Below are 17,669 nucleotides of genomic sequence, written 5' to 3' on the forward strand. Positions count from 1 at the left end.
TAATATAGTAATCATCTCTCTTCTTTTTTTTTTGTGTGTGAAAGTAGTGATCATCATCTCTTCTAATTAAACTGCATTAGTTAAGTAGTAATATGGTTCAATAGTTTTAGATCAAAATATAGTACGAATAACTAAATATTGTAAATTAAGATGTGAAGAACGAATTTAAAACATATATAAATATATATGTACGTGTACGCATCCCACACTTTAAATATATTATAACACAAGCTAATAAATCAAAAAGAGAAATGATAAATATGGTAAATTAATTAACTCAACGAACAGTCGAAGGAACCAACCAACTATCAAAAGATGTATGACGTCGATAGATGGTATAGACAATATTATAAGTTCCGTGGCATGCAGTCGCTTCAACTGAAACATTTCCCAATTTTAATACTACTACTAATAATTATTCACATATCTTTCCCGAATCTGATACAGCTTTAACTCACTAGGACCTTAAAAGTTAAAGCATGCATCGTGGCCATCGGCTTACCCTGTCCGGCTTGAATACGAACATATCTAAAAAGAGTTTTTGGATTGATCTATACGCATGTACGTCAAACCAAAATTTTGGTCTGAGTCCAACCCAAATTGTTTCAACGTTGGAAAAGATACTCAAATGAAATTTCAAAAGCTGTTGATTTGAACGGATTATAATTAGATTCCTTATATCTTGAAGATGCGATCTATTTTCGTTATAGTTGAAACCTAGGTCACCATGGCATTATTGATGGTCTTAGTATTACTTAGCAAATAAATAAAATGAAAAAGGTGAAAAGACAACTGGGCAATAAAATGGGAAGAGAGGAATACAAAAAGAGATAGATAAAGAGAGACAAAAGTGTAAATGCTTATATCTTTACGTAAATTCCTCATGTAGACTTGTTTCCCACAAACATAATGTACTTCCGAATCTTATAAAGCAATTTTAAAAAGATATAGTTACTTTTTATATACACTTTTATTTTAATTCACTGTTTTAGCAGTTTTTTAATTCACTGTTATATATATATATATATATTAGTTATAAATTCTCAGCAGTAGAGACATGTGTAAATTACGCTGATAGTCAAAAGATTTTTATTCTGACCATGAAATTTTTGATGAGACATATGTTGACAGAAATAGTCAAGAGTTTCAACTACCGATCATGTTGCAGTTTTCCCAAAATAATATTACAATCAGATTTATGTCCAGTACTCACGTGTATTAAAGACAATGGGATTAATGGCCGGAGCGTACAATCTATTGGTCAGCTGGTGTTTTGGTTTGTAATTTTGTATATGTATTACGATGGAGTTGGGTGAAACTTTCTTACATAAAATTTTTTGGTTAGAATGAATCTTCGTGTAACCCTTTTCATTTTTTTTGGTCTTTGTCGATCTCATGCTTGCATGTGACATACCAACAAAGACATCTCTCTCATCAAAGATCACAAAGAAATATTCAAAATGTTGATTAAAAAAAAGAATCAAACTATAGCTTCCAATCTTCCTTTTAATGATGCGCATATCTACGCGTGCATGTTATAAGAGACTTAAGAGTATATATGGATCTCATCATATCATCTACTACTCTATAGCCCTGTATAACTCTACATATTCTTACCACTACTAGTTACTACTTACTATCATTAGTGATGAAGTCATCGGAACTTATCGATTACAAAACAATTGCCTCGCTTTGTAAAAGAACTATGTTTTTTTCTTATTGATAAAGGAACAATAACAAAATATATTAAATTATAATTAGAAAATGTACCGTAGCTATATCAGCATGAGTCACGCATGGAAAGCAAAGAAAGAAGACCTCACACGAGTATACGATTTGATCATGTAACATAAGAGATGAAAGCTCGGACAGAGATCTCTTGGTTCCGCATCAATCCCTCTAGACGTATATAACTCGTATACACTTCTAACCAAGGACAAACGTCAAGTGCATGCATGCTTACTTAGCTTCTTCTCTCACGGCTTATCGTGTATATTTATCATTTATCTATTCAGGAGTCTTGACGATACATTTGGACGTAGCCGCGATGAAGCGAGTATACCGCAACCACCTCCACCATGAACCACTTGAGATTAGAGAAAGTGTCGATGGATTCCAAGGGCAAGAGAATGAATCTTTATTCCTCATCTCTTCGAGTTCGAGAATAGAGTTTGACTCTCCTTTATGTTCAACGATAAGTCTTTGTGATGATTGTATCCCTTTGATCACATTCTCTATGGAATCGGTCTCCGGAAGCTCTTCAATGGCATCAGTGGTGGATGAGATGGAGGAAGATGAGGAGAAGGAGATAATGGGAGAAAGCGGCTTTTCCTTCTCTTCGTCCTCCTCTTCACCATTTTCCTCCTCATCTCCATTTCCCTCTTCGTCCTCCTCTTCTTCTTCTGCGTCCTCCTCTTCTTCGTCTTCGAAGTCATCAGTAGGGTTAATTGCGATGGTGTTGACTCTGAAAGATTGTGTTCTAGGGTTTTGGTGACAAGAAGGCCATCCCCATGATGATGAATCTGAAACTGAATAACATGATGATGAAAAACTCTTGTTTAAAAATGGGATTTTCATTTTTATTTTTTTTTCTCTTTTTGTTGTTCTTTATTTTTTCCTAATTTCTTGGGTTGGAATCAAAATGAGAAATTACGTAGGGGGAGTATAAAAGGGTTTCGGGGTGGGATGGGGTGGGTGACAGATATATACTGAAACTTCCTATTTATTGTTGAGCCTAAAGGAATGATTTTGATTAAAAGTGAACCTAAAAGGGTTACTCTACCATAGATATACGCATCTAACATAAATTACTTAAAAGTTAATTTAAAACATAAAACTAAATTTCTATTTTGGTGAACTAAAACTAAATTTTTATTGTAATATGTTATATACTCTTATTTTTGATGTTTGTATGATTTGAAAAGATATTTTTAAGTTTAGAAAACATCATTGACAGTGTTACAATATTGCAGATCCATAACAATTACTTGTCCGGTTGTCCCTTACATCTAATTTTGGTGAAAATAATAATAATAACCGTACCACCTATCACAATTTATTTTCATTTTAATGTTCCTTTAAAACAAAGTCGTCGACACACAAATGTTAAAAAAATATGGATGTAACTATAGATTTCCGGAACTTAATTTCACAAATGTCACCACCATAACTATTAGTTGAAACTTGACAATTGACAACTTCACTTACGGGAGAAGGCCATGTGATTATGTGTATTAACTATTAAGTATATGTGATATGTCCTAATTTTACAATATCATTGTTGATAGTTACATCTATATATCTTTCTCGGTTTTTTTTTTTTTTGGTAAAGAAAAAACTATAGAGGTTACCAATTTTTACAATATCATTCTTTGATAGTTACATATCTATTTTCTCTCTCAGTTGTTTTTTTGTTTTTTTTAAAAAGAAAAAACTATAGAGATTACATTTATTTTTGGTTTACACCATAGAGATTACATCTATCAACCACATAAGATCCAGCTGGCTGAATCATCCAGCCCTGAGTGTTAATGTTTGGGCTTGAAATCTGATGAAACATCATAAATAATTGAGCTTCTGAGCAAGTGTGTAAATGTGTTATAGGTTTTTAATAAGGTTCAACCACATTTTTCCATTTATTTAATTATTTGGTTTTCGAAGACTACTCGTAAAGTCGTAATCATTCCTTTATGGTGTTTATGGTTAAGGGTTCTGTGAAATATTATGATTCAAGCTAGTTAAATGAGTTTATTTGATGATATTTTTAAAGTGGCAACGAATTCCCAAATCATAGTGGCCACATTTGCATCTAGGATCATTGAAAGAACTAAAGAAACATAGTGTAGAAGTTTCCTACGTTACAATTCTGCTCGAACCTTGAATTAGTAAATTTCAAAGTTTTGATCTCAACCTAACGAGAAAACAAACCCTGCTAACGGATCGTATTAAACAAACAGGTCATTGCTAAAGTGTCTTAGTTAGAAGTGTAGAGGTCTACGTGTCGAAGATATGATTTCTATCTCGAATTTTGAGTGTGTTTTGACTGAGAATCTGAGATCCTAAATCAAGAACGATGACACGTAACATCAAGAAGTAACTTTTATACAATTTATTTATCATTCGATCGATGTGCATCATCATCAGAGGATGATACTACATAAAAAAATTAGCACTTCGTTTCCGGCGGTCATGTTATTTCAGTTTCACCATGGCTTTAGTTGAATCACATAAACAAAAACTAGGGTCATGGTGCATCTTTTACAATCGGTTTGGATTATGAACATTCAAATTATATTGGTAAATTACATCACAAACCAATACAATCTAGCAGATTTCACTAAAAAATGGCTGAGAGAATACGTTGTAATAGATGAAAGTAAATTCAGAAGATTGAACACATTTTGAGTGGGGAAAGAAGCTGTTTTTGATATTTGCACACAATGATAAAACTTCAGATGATTCAATCGAACAACATCATCATCATCACCATACCATCTTTTTTTGATGAATTAAGAGAAAAAAAGCTTGAGAACGACAATGGAGGACCCCAGATACATACTTAAGTATTTAGAAGGGGCAATGATCTTCAGCAAACCAGGAGAAGATTGCAGAAGCAACTAGAAGCAAGTACCCTCTGGAGGTTGAACAAGCTTACGGTTATGCGACGTGGCCATTTCCTTCTTCAGCTGTGTCAGTATATCCTCCATTGTGTACTCTCTTTGCCAGTTTGCAAGAAGCCCGAATTTCTTAGGTTCCACCTATTTAAACACACATATACGCATAGAAAGTTACAGTGCATCCAAAGGAACAAGACAGAGAATGAAAGGGCAGTGTTTTTTTTAGGCATACCACTCCTGTTTCGTGGTTGACACAAGCCATGTTAACACGTGAATGAAACCGCACAGTTGGAGGTTTCTCCGGGTAATCTTTGTCACAAAAGAGCTTCAACTGATAGATTCTACCTTCATGAACAGTCTGCGCATAAGAGGACATACAATTGATATCTGTTAGTACAAGCAAAAGAAGAGACTAAACATTCGAGTTTGGATGTCAAATAAGATCAATGCCTAGAAAATCATTTACTTATAATTATTCTGTATTCAATGTATGGAGGCAAGGTTAATTAGTTATGGTGATAACTGAGAACATCAATCAATTCTCCTCAAAACAATTGTTAACATATATGAAGACAAAGGAGAATGTTAGCATATAAAAGCAAAAGATATAACTACGTTGTGAGGACCGATGATGGTGCCAGTCCATGAACGCATGTAGATGTCATCTCCATCATCCATTCCATAGCTCACAGTTCCATCTCCAATACCTTTCTCCCCACGTTCAAGCTCCTCCAACAACCGGAAATTCCTCGGAACTATATTGTAATAACAATTCACATCACAAAGCAATTATCCACAAACCTCAATAAGATAATAACTTGTAGAGATGATATAAGAAACTTTCTATTTTCTAACTTATAAGGTCTTAGAAGCAATCAAACACACAATTCAGAGACTTTAGGAATCTAGGCTCTGGTTGTAGAATGATGAATACCATTTTAACCATTCTATTGGACACATCTCAAAAAATTGGGACATCAGCAAATCATTCTTATTAGAATTAACTGAGAAACAAGTTCAGCTCAATCTACATACATGATGATAAACAGAGCGATCAACCTAAAACAAAGTAATCAGATTGCAGAGCAAAGCGAAAGATCAAAGAACAAATTTGTTTACTTTTACAATAGATCGATGAAACCTATGAGAAAATCTCAACACCCTATCGATCAAAAACCCTAACCCAGTAATACGGATTTTATTCACAAAACCCTAGAAAGAACAAAAACTCAAACAAGAACAGACCCGAAAGAATCGATTTTGTTTACCAACAACACTAGATCCTCCTGAGCCAAGAGTCATAATTGATCAAGTTGAGGTTTCGATCCGATTGATTTAGAGATCTGATCAAGCTGTGAGAGAGAGAGAGAGAGAGAGAGAGAGAGACCGAGATGAACGCTAAAGGGGAAGTCGAGAGAGAATCTGGTTAAAGCTAAAATGTGAGGGGCAAATTTAGGGAAATTGGGTACTTTCGGGGAGACGGAAAAAGTTAAAAAAACGTTCAACTTTACTACCCTCAAGTTGTGTTTTCTATGGTTATAACTCCTTAAACTATAATAGTTACAGAAACACCCCCCCCCCCCCCCCCCCCTCAGATTTTACGAATCATTCTTTGACTCAATATTTATTTCTTTCCATATTCCACTTTTTTTTTTTTTCACGCTACGACTTTTGATTAGAGGGAGGAGATACGAACCATTTTGTACCATGTCTGGATGTTTATATAGTCAATATAGAAATTTAATTCAATTTTAGTTTTCTTTACCAACATATTTAGTTCCAACTTACATCATGATCCCCCAAAATTAACCCACATGTTTTATTGTATTGACAAACTTTTTTTTCTTGCAAAAATATGCTATGTAAGGTTCAAAGTTATATATAAAAAAAAAATTGGATTTTTTTGACATGCAAAATAAAAATATATCTGAAACTCATTAAATATTAACAATCTCTTGATTTGTAACTAAATTATTGTAAAATGTAAAATCCCTTTTAAAAATCGACATGTCAAATCCCTATTGGACAACATTTCTATTTTGACGTATTAAAAATAAATAACTAAATTATTGAAAAATATAAAACCTCTTTTAAAAATGACATGTCAATTTTCTATTGGATAAATTTTCTATTTCGACGAATTTTTCTTAATACTTTTATAGATATGAAAATTTAATTACTCAACACATTTCCCAAATCCCGATACTTAGAAATAGAAATATGCCATAAAACACATCAAAACAAATTTAGTTTTTGAGTTAAAAGTATTTAATCAAAGTTTGTTAAGAGTTCTTAAATCATTGTATATCATTTAATTATTGAGAATTTTTGAGAAATACCCCTTTTGGTGTACCTCTTTTTAAAAATACCCCATTTATCTATCCATTTTCAAAAATACCCCTTTTTAAATATAAAAAATTATAAAGTTTTATATAGTTTATAAAATATTTCTATATAATAACTACTACTGGGAGATTCGATACAAATATTTTAAAATGTTTTAAATAGTTTTAAATCGTTTTTATAAGTTTTATAAGGTTTTTAAAAGATTTTTAAAAGGGTTTATACGGTTTTTATAAGGTTTTTATAAGGTTTTTATAATTTATTTTTACGCTATTTATGAAAGGTATATAAAGTTTTTATATATATATAAAGGTAATTTGTGTATATATTTATAAGTTTATACACATATTTGGATAAATTTCAACATTTTTAGTGGTTTTTTTTGATAAAGTCTGAAAATGGGGTATTTTTAAAAAGAGATATATGAAAAGGGGTATTTTTAAAAAGAGGTATATGAAAAGGGGTATTTTTGAAATTCTCCCTTAATTATTCCTAAACTCTAAAAATACACTTCATAAATCTAAAGTTTGTAAAATTTCTTAACTTTTTGTATTCGATGGTAACATAGATTATGAGAACCGGATTGAATGCCGATGAAACCTAAGCAACACCATTATTAGTATACTACCAATTTGATTCTTAATACTCTAGTTCGGCACGTGTCAATCGTTTGTTTGTTTGCGCTTAATTTTTTCTTTAGTACTTTAACAAAGTAAATTTTACGTTTCATTTGGCGTTTTTGTTTATATTTAAAATTATATTTTACAGAATATATAATAAAATAATATATACATTGAAACGCAAACGCCAAAACTAGCGTGTGAAACGATCAAACTCAATTTTTGATGAATTTCAGCCATCGTTCATGTCTTTTAGGTTCTCAAAATATTGAACAATGAAAATGATTAACTTAACAAAATGAACCAGGGACAGCCACAAAACACAGAAATGATCTCTCTGTCAAAAATTTTACATATTAAAATAGAGATTAATACTTAATAATTTGATTTAATTATAGAGAGGAGGACTTTACAAAGAAAATTTAATTCATCATTATACCAATAACTCAAAAGTCCAAATTGAAACCATAACATAGAACAGATTCGTCTAATTAAAGACGATCACATCGGTGCGTTTGCACTTGGGGCAACGTTGACGTTCTTGCAAGACCATAGCATACATCAGACACCTGCGACATCCCACCACCACCATCTCCGGGTCCGGCAACTCTACTTCGTCAACCCAAGACGATGCAACCTCCTCCTTCACTTCCTCCGTCGTGGACAGACACGAGTTTTGCGATGATGACGTGTCTTTAGTTGGTGTTCTTCCTTCAAACCTCCGATTACGAACCACCGACTCCGCCATCCTCGCCTGTGGCTCTTCTCTGGCTCTTTTACCGTTCTTGTTTCTCATCTCGAAACTTTGGACTCGTCGAGAGAGTTTTTTTTGTTTTGTTTCTTGTATTTGTTTTGCTTTGTATTGTTCTAGGTGATGGGTTTGATGAATGACTTCTTATTAAAATGTACGTGAGTATATATAATGGGAGAAGAGGAGCTAAATATGATCAAGAATTAATTAATGTTGAATAAATTAATTATGCTATGGAGAGAGAATTATGACTTTGTTTGATTTAGTAATATATTTATTAAATGGAGGTGGCAAAAATAGTAAAGAACATTAGAGAACAGTAAAGACAAATATATGAAACAAAAGGCAATTCAGTAAAACAATGCAATTAGTGCATTTAAACCAGTGCATCAAACTATTTATTGCTTGAATGTATAGGGGAAGATTTAAATCTTACAATTTTCAAAGAAAATGAATGACTTATTATTTATAATCAAAATATTTAGTAGTAGATCCTTCATTTTACGATAGTTGTAAATTTATAGCTTCACTTTTTGTTTCGAAGATTGTCGTTAAGTATTGTTTTAACACATATTTAAAACAATATTATTTATATATCTTACTGTAATTTATTACGTATATTTTTTTGGTTCATTTGTTACTTAATGTTACCCACTATTCTATATATAACTATTCAAAGAGGTTGCCTCAAACAAACTATAATTCGACTATTTTCTTGAATGAACCATATATACTTTCTATAAACTCGGATTCTAATATAACTTTAAATGAAACAAATGCAATTTTTTATCATAAATAATTTATACTATTTTGTTTGTTTCATTAGAAATGTTGTTTTATAATTTTACACATGTAAAATCTATTAAATTTGTTATTTTTATTATTTATTAGTTCTTAATGTAAAAATAATAAACTGTAGTAAAAAAATTATTAAAACATGGTGAAATAGTTAAAATAGTTTATGAGAATTTTTTGTATTAATTTCATTTATTGTCATCTTAGAAATAGTCTCTAGATTATACAGTTCATGCAAGAAAGTGTTATAATATATTCAATTGTGAAATTTAAATAGTTAGATATAAAAACAATGGGTAACAATACATTAACTAATAATGAATCAAACCATTTTTTTAAAGTTATCTACAAATTACTTTATGAAAAGTAAAAATATAATAATTAGTGGTACGTTTATACCGTGAAGCATCTGTTTAAAACGACGGTTTCAAACGCCAGCTAAAAAAGTTTCATTCTGATCCATAACCAAATGGACGTTGCAGAACTAGCCATGAAACTCAACTACTTTTCCAAAATTCTGAATATAAAGTAATGATTTTTTGGTAGTAATAATTTTTTGACAACACATAAGAATAAAAGATATTGATGTATGTAATTAGTTATGGTGGTTTAATTGTATATTCAAAGATTTAAACCATTAATATGTTTAGAATTTCCAGGTTCACTAGTCATTCCCCTAAACATATATGACATTATTTTTTTGGCAATAATCTAGAAGAACAAAAGATAACAGTAGTAACAAGAGGCCAATAACTAAAAATACAGACCTAAGGAGCAAAGCATGGATAATATAGCTGTTAATATAAGTCTCGTGTGTATTAAATGCTTTCCAACTAAGTGCACAATCAAATTTAAAAGATTTATAGACTAAAATATTTAACGACAGTCATGCAAACTTGATAGCAACTATACAACATGGAAGCCCAAAATGGGATGATTAATAAAATATTTCTTTTTCGAATTTGCTTCACAAGATTATAATAGTGCTAGAAGCTTGGATTTGTTGTTTAAGCAACAAAAAAGAAAAAATAAGAGAAGAAGTCTATTCCTTATAAACAATTAGGTAGCAAAATGTCAAATACTACCATTGACCTTCCATAAAATCTAATACCTCAGCATCAGTTATATCCCATGTGAAGCTCTTTAATGGAAGTTAATGGTAGCTCTTAATTGATACTACTACAATTTGTTTTCTTTTGTTATCTTAATCCCCATTCATTACGAATCTGAAGAGTGAAGGAGATGATAACTTCTCTCTTTCTCTACTTAGGTTTCAAAGTTTACTAAGAAGATCGAATTTGAGGCTCTTGTGTGTAATGATCCCATGCATGCATGGTTGTATACTTGTATGTGATCCAAATCAAAACAGAAACCTTTGCTCCAAAGTCCAAAGGCGTATAGTTTATTTCAAGATTAGTTTCGGTTGTGGTCAGAACCATTGATCTATATGTGAGTTTGAAACAGTAACGTGAAGGTTGAAACTGAAACCCCATTACAAAACAAAACCATATTCAAAACATAGAGATTGCATTCACTGATTCTGGAAGAAGATCGATGTCTTGTTCTAGTTTAAGAGGGGTTCCTTGTTCTACTGTCCAAACGCTTCCTTTGGACTTTTTTTCATTCCTCATTATACGGGATAAATTAAATTCTTTTGGTATGTGACATACCGCAATATCCGTTTTTACAATTAAAGCACTCTCGCTTGTCCAAGATCATCGTCTCTTCTTCATCAACTTGATTCTTCATTCAATAATTTGTTTTTAGTCTTTTTTTTTGATACAATGATAATGTTTCTTTTTCCTTTTTTGCTATGACATCTACATTAACAAATGGACATGCAACGTCAAGTCGTCAACTATCATATAACCATACCACTATTAATAAAAATTTGCAGCTTGGTTTCTTGGACTTTAGAGGAGGTTCAGATGATTTATGCCTTGTCCTACGTGGGATGCACCATTTTTAAAAATATAATTTGTTTTTTTAATTTTAGTTATATTTTCAAGCCTAATTCTAAAGAGAAGTTGTATATTATATAAAACAATAAGACACATTAAAACATGTGACAGTTTGGCCGAGTGGTCTAAGGCGCCAGATTTAGGCTCTGGTCCGAAAGGGCGTGGGTTCAAATCCCACAGCTGTCATTTTCTTTTTTCTTTTTCCCTTTTTTTTGTTCGCCTTCGCTTTTGTTAAGTTCGCCGGAGAATTTCGAAGCTAGCGAGGAAGAGAATCAATGGCGAGGACTCTAGCGAACCGATTTGAATCTCGCTTTTTGATTCGTTTCCTTGAGTCTCCGTGTCTGTTCGCCTCCTGCTTCACGAGTTCGAGATCTCTTCAAACCGTAGCCTACGAAGAAGTCAGATCCTCCGGAGATGGGAAGAAGAATGAGTCTACAGCTCTCATCCTTCATGGTCTCCTCGGCTCTGGAAGAAACTGGAGATCGTTTTCTCGTTCCCTAGCATCGTCTCTCTCCGTCTCCTCTGCTTCTGGTATGCCTCTCTCTTGTGATCTGTATTTTCACCTTTAATTTGATATATCGATTAATTACTTTCTTTGTGTATATCCAGATTGGAAGATGATACTGGTTGATCTGAGGAACCACGGGAGATCTGCGGAGGTGGAAGGGCTTAATCCGCCTCATAATCTTGTGAATTCAGCTAAGGATTTAGCTGATTTGGTGAAATCAAGTGGCTGGAAATGGCCTGATGTTGTCATTGGTCACTCCTTGGGTGGTAAAGTGGCTTTGCAGTTCATGGAGAGTTGTGCTCGTGGTGATTATGGTGTATCAGCTTCTCTTCCTAAACAGGTACTGGACTAAAGTGACTCCACTTGCTCAATCAAAAGGTTCACTTCTTATAAAAAATGTTGGGTTTTTCATTGTTTGGTTGTCGATTGTTACGATCTATGCAAGTTTAATGAGCTCATTGTTGTTGTAAGATGACTAATTTGTGTCTTTCTGTTGGAATGATGATGATGACGAATTGACCACAGCAAAGTTTGTTTGTTGTTCTCTCTCTTTTGATGCAGAACAGCTATGGGTGCTAGACTCTGTCCCTGGGGAAGTCAAGGCAGAACAAAGTGATGGTGAAGTAGAGAAAGTTCTGAAGACGTTGCAGAGTTTACCTTCACCAATCCCTTCCCGCAAGTAAAGTCTCATCCTTTCTGGTTTTTGTCTACCCACTAGACTGTTTGCTTAAAGCTTAGTAGTTCCGCTTACGGTAATATTCATAAGCATCGTCATAGTTGATACTTGATAATGACATGCAAGTTGATACGTACTGCTCAGTTTTGATATGAAATCTCAGGTGAACGTTAGTAGATGTGGTGTATAACATCACTCTGATTATAACATCACTCTGATTTGGCTCTTGTTCCGGATGCCAAGGGCATTTTATTTTGGTTTTGGCATGACTCAGTAAAGTAAGCATATGCATGTAGATAAGTGGGAATAAAGACTATGCTTATATGATCGCTTCTAGCTGATTATATGTTACACATGTCAATGAGCCTCCTTTTACTTGTGTGTGTATATAAACCCAATCTCGTCCCCCTCAAAACATTGCTTTGTGATCCTAGGTGGCTGGTGGATCATATGGTTGAACTAGGGTTTACAAGATCGTTGTCCGAGTGGATTGGCAGCAATCTCAAGAGATCTGGAGACTCAGAGACATGGGCCTTTAACCTTGATGGAGCTGTCCAAATGTTCAACTCTTACAGGTTTCTTTCCCCTCATAAGAATCAATGACTATCATTATATAATGGCGTTCCTCAATATTTTACTTTTATTTATATGACTCCTCACTTGCCTCATCGTAGGGAGACTGCGTACTGGTCTTTGCTAGAGAACCCGCCAAAAGAGACAGAGATATCTTTTGTGATAGCAGAAAAGAGTGACCGATGGGACCACGATACAACCAAGCGGCTTGAAACAATTGCTAACCAGAGACAGAATATCTCAGAAGGGAAGGTCGCGACTCATCTTCTTCGTAACTCTGGCCATTGGGTTCACACAGACAATCCAAAGGGATTACTGGAGATAGTGAGTTCCAACTTCTTGTCCACACACAAGTAGACTTTACGAGAACTGCATCAGTCTTTGATTGGTTTTATTTACCCCTTGATCTGTATTGATATGCAGAAGTAGCAAATTCAATTGCGACTAATTAGTTAAATACGCATTGTTTCCTGTTTGCGGCTTTGTATGTCCTTCCAACAATGTACAAACGTTTAGTAGGAGGATCTAATAATATTATGAGACATGTTACATTCCTGTAGCTAACTCTATTGAATGCTTTGAGATAAATACTCAAGACATGCCCTGAATTTTACAATGCCGGGAAAACGATCTTTATGGGCCATAAATAATTGAGTACGAATTGGGCCCTATTAGGCCATAAAATCAATACTTAACCCTAACAAAATATTTCAGACTATTAAAGCCATTCTGGTTCGTCTCTTTCGCTAGCTTAAGGCGGAACATAAACAAAAACCCTAGCTTCTTTTCTTCCTTCAGCTATTCGAAACCATGGTAAGCTTTCGTCTAAAGCTTGTAATTTGTTTTCACGGATTTTAATAGTTAGAAGATATTATCTGGAACTCCATTTCTGGTATTGTATGGTAGTTTGAAGTGAGAAAATGTTCCTTTTCTTCGAATTTTGATCTGAAAGCATTTTAGATTATTGAAAGATTGTGTTTTTAGATCTAACAATGAATTATCAATTTGAGAGTATAATGCTGGTGTTGTTTTGGTGTGTGTGTAATATTGTAGTCGAAGAGAAAGACTAAAGAGCCTAAGGTGGAGAATGTGACCCTTGGACCAAGTGTTCGTGATGGAGAGCAAGTTTTCGGAGTTGTTCACATTTTTGCTTCATTCAATGACACTTTCATTGTGAGTGCCTTGTTTTGTCTTTCTACATTTCAATCAAAATTAGATTTTTTAAATGGTACATTGCTCAACTTCTTATATCTGCTATTTCAGCACGTGACTGATTTGTCTGGACGGGAAACACTTGTTCGCATCACCGGTAAGCATCTATTGCAACTCTTTCTCTATATGCTTTGGTAGTTTTAAGAACATTCTGAGATGATCCTTTTGTTAATTTTGATTTTGTTGTGTATATTGTTATGAACCTTGCACTCTCTAGTGAGTGTGAAATGAAGTTTCTTTAGACTTTGCTCACAAATTTGAATACGGTAGTTTCTGGTATTATTTTCATCTCTATTGGGTGTGAGCTAAATTGTGCTTATTCTGTTTTCGTTTGATGTTTTTAACTTTTTAGGAATTCCATTTTTTAATCTTTGTGGACATTATGTTATGGTCATCTGTCTTAGCTGCAGTGTCTTTAGTCTTTGTTTGATTGAGAATTTTTACTTTTGAAGGAATTCCTTTTTCATCTGTTTGGAAATTGCATCGTTCATTAAAACTCAATTTGCTGTTTTGATTTTAACTTCCATAGGAGGGATGAAGGTGAAAGCTGACAGGGACGAGTCCTCACCTTATGCAGCTATGCTTGCTGCACAAGATGTCGCTCAGCGATGCAAGGTACAAGCAAAGAAAATTCATTGCCTAAGCTAATAGTTGGATAAGTCTTTTTGTAAATGTAATCATATTGTGAATATATTTTTCGCAACACAGGAACTCGGAATCACTGCTATACATGTGAAGCTTCGTGCCACTGGTGGTAACAAGACTAAGACCCCTGGACCTGGTGCTCAGTCTGCCCTAAGAGCCCTTGCCCGTTCTGGCATGAAAATTGGTCGCATTGGTAAAAAATCATTCCTCATCTACAGTTGTTTTGTTGTATCTTTGATTAAATAAAGTGTAACATTGTTCTTGTTTTCCCTCAGAGGATGTTACTCCAATCCCAACTGACAGTACCCGCAGAAAGGGTGGAAGAAGAGGAAGGAGGCTGTGAGTTTTGTTGTTGGCGTTTCTGGAATCCCTTTTGGGCTCGACTCCATATTTAGCTCTCTCAATGTTTCACTTTGTCTTTTCTTAGAATGAAAAGAGTTTTGAATTTAATATGCTTTGTTATACAGTCTCAACTCTTAACAGCTTTGAATCTTCTGTTATATTACCAAATGATTTTCAAAATGTGGTATTCATATTATCTCTTAAACATCTAAGATTTTGTCATAGTCTACTTGCAAAGTGTTAGTTGCCAAATCTTTAGTTTGTATTAGTTGCAACTGTAAAACTAGTTTAAAAGTATGGGACGATCTTCAATTCATCTCAAAACATTTTACTCTAGAAATAAACAATGTAAATTTAGCTCTAGTCGACAAAAATGTGTAATTTGTTCTTGTCAAGTCTCAAACGTCGAGATTCGTAGAGACTACCATGTGTTGGTGTGTTGGGTTTTATCTCTGTTCTCGGATTAAGAGGCTGAAGCGTTGAGATGAACAATAATTGAGCATCAGAATTCAGGAACCTACACTAATGGGAGGTGTGGTCTTTAGATGAGATGTCCAAAGAGTGGTCTTTGAATGAGAGCTGTCCAAAATGTTATCTCAAATCCTAAGGCATCAAGGTGGACGCGTTGACTATATAAAACACAGCAAAGGTTGTAAAGTGGGCTGGGCCTTTTGTGGTAGGCCTGTAACAAAATGAAAAACACGTAAACCCAGCCCAATAAAACTACAAAACCCTAGACATGAACATTGAGATATAAGAACCCGCCTCCTTCGTCTTTAGGGTTACTCTACGGGAAAGAAGACGAACAACCAAAGATGCAGATCTTCGTGAAAACCTTAACCGGTAAGACCATCACTCTCGAGGTCGAGAGCAGCGACACCATCGACAATGTGAAGGCTAAGATCCAGGACAAAGAAGGTATGATTCATCCCTACTTAAAATCTCGATTCTTCTCTTTTTTACATTTTTGAAATTTCAGATCTCTTAATCATTTGCTTGTTTCTCATTTAGGAATCCCTCCGGATCAGCAGCGATTGATCTTCGCCGGAAAACAGCTCGAAGATGGCCGTACTTTGGCTGACTACAACATCCAGAAAGGTAACGACTCATTTCAAATCCTTGTGTTGATCATTTCGAGTAGTCCATTTCGCTAGCTTCTCTGAATTGAATCAGTTGTTTACATTTGTAATCAGAATCCACACTTCATCTTGTGTTGAGGCTCAGAGGAGGTATCATTGAGCCTTCATTGATGATGTTGGCTCGTAAGTACAACCAAGACAAGATGATTTGCCGCAAGTAAGTGTTTATTTCTTCTTCTTCTTCTCACTTCTAGGAGAATGTATTGGTGATTAGGTTATTGTGTTGTTTAGGATTTAAGGTTAGTTTCTGGGAATTAACTTAGCTTCTCAAGCCAGTTACAATGCGTGTTGAGTTATAAATGTTCCCAATATTAACATTTCCATTCTCCAAACTTTGTCAGCTGGTCAAATTTCTCATCTTTCCAGATGATTTTCTTGAATGGTACATTTATGCATATGGTTCTTTATTACCAAGTGGTCGTTGTTGTTTATAGTCTGAAAATGTATTTGATATTTGTGCTTGATCATTTCATGTAAAGGTCAAGTTTTTGAAAGTACAATCTTGTTTGACTGATTGCTTCTTTCATTTCAATAGATTAATTAGTCTGTGCAATCTCATTTTACGTGTAGTGTGTTTGATTAGTGAATGTTGTGTGTCGTCTTATTTTGATTGTCTCTTTATCTGTCTAATTTATTTCACATCTGTATTCAGGTGTTATGCTCGTCTTCACCCAAGGGCAGTTAACTGCAGGAAGAAGAAGTGTGGCCATAGCAACCAGGTTGGGTTTTGTTTCTTGCTTAGTTTTCTATCTTATTGGCTTAGCCTCTTAAATGATATCTGAACTAAGTTTTCTGTGGTTTTGTTATGTTATTTGCAGTTGAGGCCTAAGAAGAAGATCAAGTAGAGAGGCTCAGTATCAAGAATCCGAACTTGCTTGCTTCTTTTTGTTTTCTTCCCTTTGATAGGGTTTGTGTTTTTTTTGTTTCAGTGAATCTCTATGTTAAAAGATAATATCAGTATAAGGATTTGGTTTTCTATCTACTCTGAATTCATATGCTTTATTTCAATCTACTCTGGATCTGTTTTGAATTTGTATTTTTGCTCTATCCTCAATTGTTTGTTCTTCGAAGGCATAACTTTAGTGAAGAAACATGTGGAATTTGCGGAATTTTGATATTTTTGACCTTGGAAAACATTAATTTGGAAACCAAAATTGATGATTTACGTACAAGTTAAGTTAATAAGAAACACAAGCGTCTCTTCTGGACACTACTCTCTAGGGTAAATCATTTCCGACTACAAGATGCAAAGAAAGCGAGACGTGTGAAACGAAAGAAACATTTTGCAACCGTGTGGTATTGGCATTTCTATGCAAATAAGCATGACCAATGCAAAGATTCAGACTACAAAGATCACTATGAGGCGTAGCCACAAAGAACATCAAAACTAAAACGCAGGTCAGACGGTGATGAATGGTGATTACAATGGAATGTCGAAATCAATTTTTTTTTTTAAAGTTTGACATGGAATTACAAAACCAATGATCG

At 34.0% G+C, this 17,669-nt stretch overlaps 6 protein-coding genes and 1 non-coding gene across 9 annotated transcripts; 4 read left to right on the plus strand and 3 right to left on the minus strand.

Annotated features, from left to right (window-relative positions):
- Positions 1 to 1,786: 1,786 nt before the first annotated feature.
- On the minus strand, positions 1,787 to 2,611 carry LOC17887205 (transcription repressor OFP18). Its single transcript, XM_006293120.2, has one exon. It carries the CDS (start codon positions 2,575 to 2,577, stop codon positions 2,008 to 2,010), a length of 570 nt encoding a protein of 189 aa, XP_006293182.1. The 5' UTR covers positions 2,578 to 2,611; the 3' UTR covers positions 1,787 to 2,007.
- Positions 2,612 to 4,348: 1,737 nt separating this feature from the next.
- LOC17885423 (ubiquitin-conjugating enzyme E2 variant 1D) lies at positions 4,349 to 6,064 on the minus strand. 3 transcript variants are annotated; one of them, XM_023782975.1, is made up of 4 exons: positions 5,862 to 6,064; positions 5,229 to 5,371; positions 4,849 to 4,974; positions 4,349 to 4,757 (listed from the first exon to the last, which is right to left on the minus strand). In XM_023782975.1, the coding sequence occupies exons 2-4, from the start codon at positions 5,292 to 5,294 to the stop codon at positions 4,617 to 4,619; spliced, it is 333 nt and encodes a 110-aa protein (XP_023638743.1). In that variant the 5' UTR covers positions 5,295 to 5,371; positions 5,862 to 6,064; the 3' UTR covers positions 4,349 to 4,616. The 3 variants fall into 3 exon arrangements, with proteins under 3 accessions (XP_023638743.1, XP_023638742.1, XP_006292008.1); XM_023782974.1 differs by having other exon boundaries at positions 5,885 to 6,063; XM_006291946.2 differs by having other exon boundaries at positions 5,232 to 5,371; positions 5,885 to 6,047.
- A 1,877-nt stretch (positions 6,065 to 7,941) lies between these two features.
- LOC17885847 lies at positions 7,942 to 8,477 on the minus strand. The gene has a single exon (XM_006292563.2). The coding sequence runs from the start codon at positions 8,373 to 8,375 to the stop codon at positions 8,067 to 8,069; it is 309 nt and encodes a 102-aa protein (XP_006292625.1). The 5' UTR covers positions 8,376 to 8,477; the 3' UTR covers positions 7,942 to 8,066.
- Positions 8,478 to 11,192: 2,715 nt separating this feature from the next.
- Positions 11,193 to 11,272, plus strand: TRNAL-UAG. The gene has a single exon. It is a non-coding gene; the product is annotated as a tRNA-Leu (tRNA).
- Positions 11,227 to 13,402, plus strand: LOC17887167 (protein ABHD11). The gene is made up of 5 exons (XM_006291399.2): positions 11,227 to 11,617; positions 11,696 to 11,934; positions 12,161 to 12,273; positions 12,705 to 12,845; positions 12,945 to 13,402. The coding sequence occupies exons 1-5, from the start codon at positions 11,362 to 11,364 to the stop codon at positions 13,198 to 13,200; spliced, it is 1,005 nt and encodes a 334-aa protein (XP_006291461.1). The 5' UTR covers positions 11,227 to 11,361; the 3' UTR covers positions 13,201 to 13,402.
- Positions 13,403 to 13,564: 162 nt separating this feature from the next.
- Positions 13,565 to 15,249, plus strand: LOC17885361 (40S ribosomal protein S14-3). The gene is made up of 6 exons (XM_006291941.2): positions 13,565 to 13,656; positions 13,897 to 14,016; positions 14,107 to 14,152; positions 14,585 to 14,670; positions 14,764 to 14,893; positions 14,976 to 15,249. Exons 1-6 carry the CDS (start codon positions 13,654 to 13,656, stop codon positions 15,041 to 15,043), a joined length of 453 nt encoding a protein of 150 aa, XP_006292003.1. The 5' UTR covers positions 13,565 to 13,653; the 3' UTR covers positions 15,044 to 15,249.
- Positions 15,250 to 15,815: 566 nt separating this feature from the next.
- LOC17885842 (ubiquitin-60S ribosomal protein L40-2) lies at positions 15,816 to 17,217 on the plus strand. The gene is made up of 5 exons (XM_023782927.1): positions 15,816 to 15,960; positions 16,054 to 16,140; positions 16,236 to 16,338; positions 16,834 to 16,900; positions 17,000 to 17,217. The coding sequence occupies exons 1-5, from the start codon at positions 15,858 to 15,860 to the stop codon at positions 17,024 to 17,026; spliced, it is 387 nt and encodes a 128-aa protein (XP_023638695.1). The 5' UTR covers positions 15,816 to 15,857; the 3' UTR covers positions 17,027 to 17,217.
- The last annotated feature ends 452 nt before the right edge of the window (positions 17,218 to 17,669 follow it).

Source organism: Capsella rubella, unplaced genomic scaffold (assembly GCF_000375325.1).
Source record: "Capsella rubella cultivar Monte Gargano unplaced genomic scaffold, Caprub1_0 scaffold_5, whole genome shotgun sequence".
Lineage (NCBI taxonomy): Eukaryota > Viridiplantae > Streptophyta > Magnoliopsida > Brassicales > Brassicaceae > Capsella > Capsella rubella.

Bases quoted from the DNA above. Each gene is read 5' to 3' on its own strand.
- LOC17885847 (XM_006292563.2), bottom strand. From the start codon at position 8,375: ATGAGAAACAAGAACGGTAAAAGAGCCAGAGAAGAGCCACAGGCGAGG.
- LOC17885842 (XM_023782927.1), top strand. From the start codon at position 15,858: ATGCAGATCTTCGTGAAAACCTTAACCGGTAAGACCATCACTCTCGAG. The intron at 15,961-16,053 runs GTATGATTCATC...TTTCTCATTTAG, and splicing joins TAAGATCCAGGACAAAGAAG to GAATCCCTCCGGATCAGCAG. The intron at 16,901-16,999 runs GTTGGGTTTTGT...TGTTATTTGCAG, and splicing joins AGTGTGGCCATAGCAACCAG to TTGAGGCCTAAGAAGAAGAT.
- LOC17887167 (XM_006291399.2), top strand. From the start codon at position 11,362: ATGGCGAGGACTCTAGCGAACCGATTTGAATCTCGCTTTTTGATTCGT. The intron at 11,618-11,695 runs GTATGCCTCTCT...GTGTATATCCAG, and splicing joins CTCCGTCTCCTCTGCTTCTG to ATTGGAAGATGATACTGGTT. The intron at 12,846-12,944 runs GTTTCTTTCCCC...GCCTCATCGTAG, and splicing joins CAAATGTTCAACTCTTACAG to GGAGACTGCGTACTGGTCTT.
- LOC17885423 (XM_023782974.1), bottom strand. From the start codon at position 5,918: ATGACTCTTGGCTCAGGAGGATCTAGTGTTGTTG. The intron at 5,372-5,884 runs GTAAACAAAATC...ATTACAATATAG, and splicing joins AGGAGGATCTAGTGTTGTTG to TTCCGAGGAATTTCCGGTTG. The intron at 4,975-5,228 runs GTTATATCTTTT...TCTTATGCGCAG, and splicing joins TCATCGGTCCTCACAACGTA to ACTGTTCATGAAGGTAGAAT.
- LOC17885361 (XM_006291941.2), top strand. The intron at 14,017-14,106 runs GTGAGTGCCTTG...CTGCTATTTCAG, and splicing joins CATTCAATGACACTTTCATT to CACGTGACTGATTTGTCTGG. The intron at 14,894-14,975 runs GTAAAAAATCAT...GTTTTCCCTCAG, and splicing joins CATGAAAATTGGTCGCATTG to AGGATGTTACTCCAATCCCA.
- LOC17887205 (XM_006293120.2), bottom strand. From the start codon at position 2,577: ATGAAAATCCCATTTTTAAACAAGAGTTTTTCATCATCATGTTATTCA.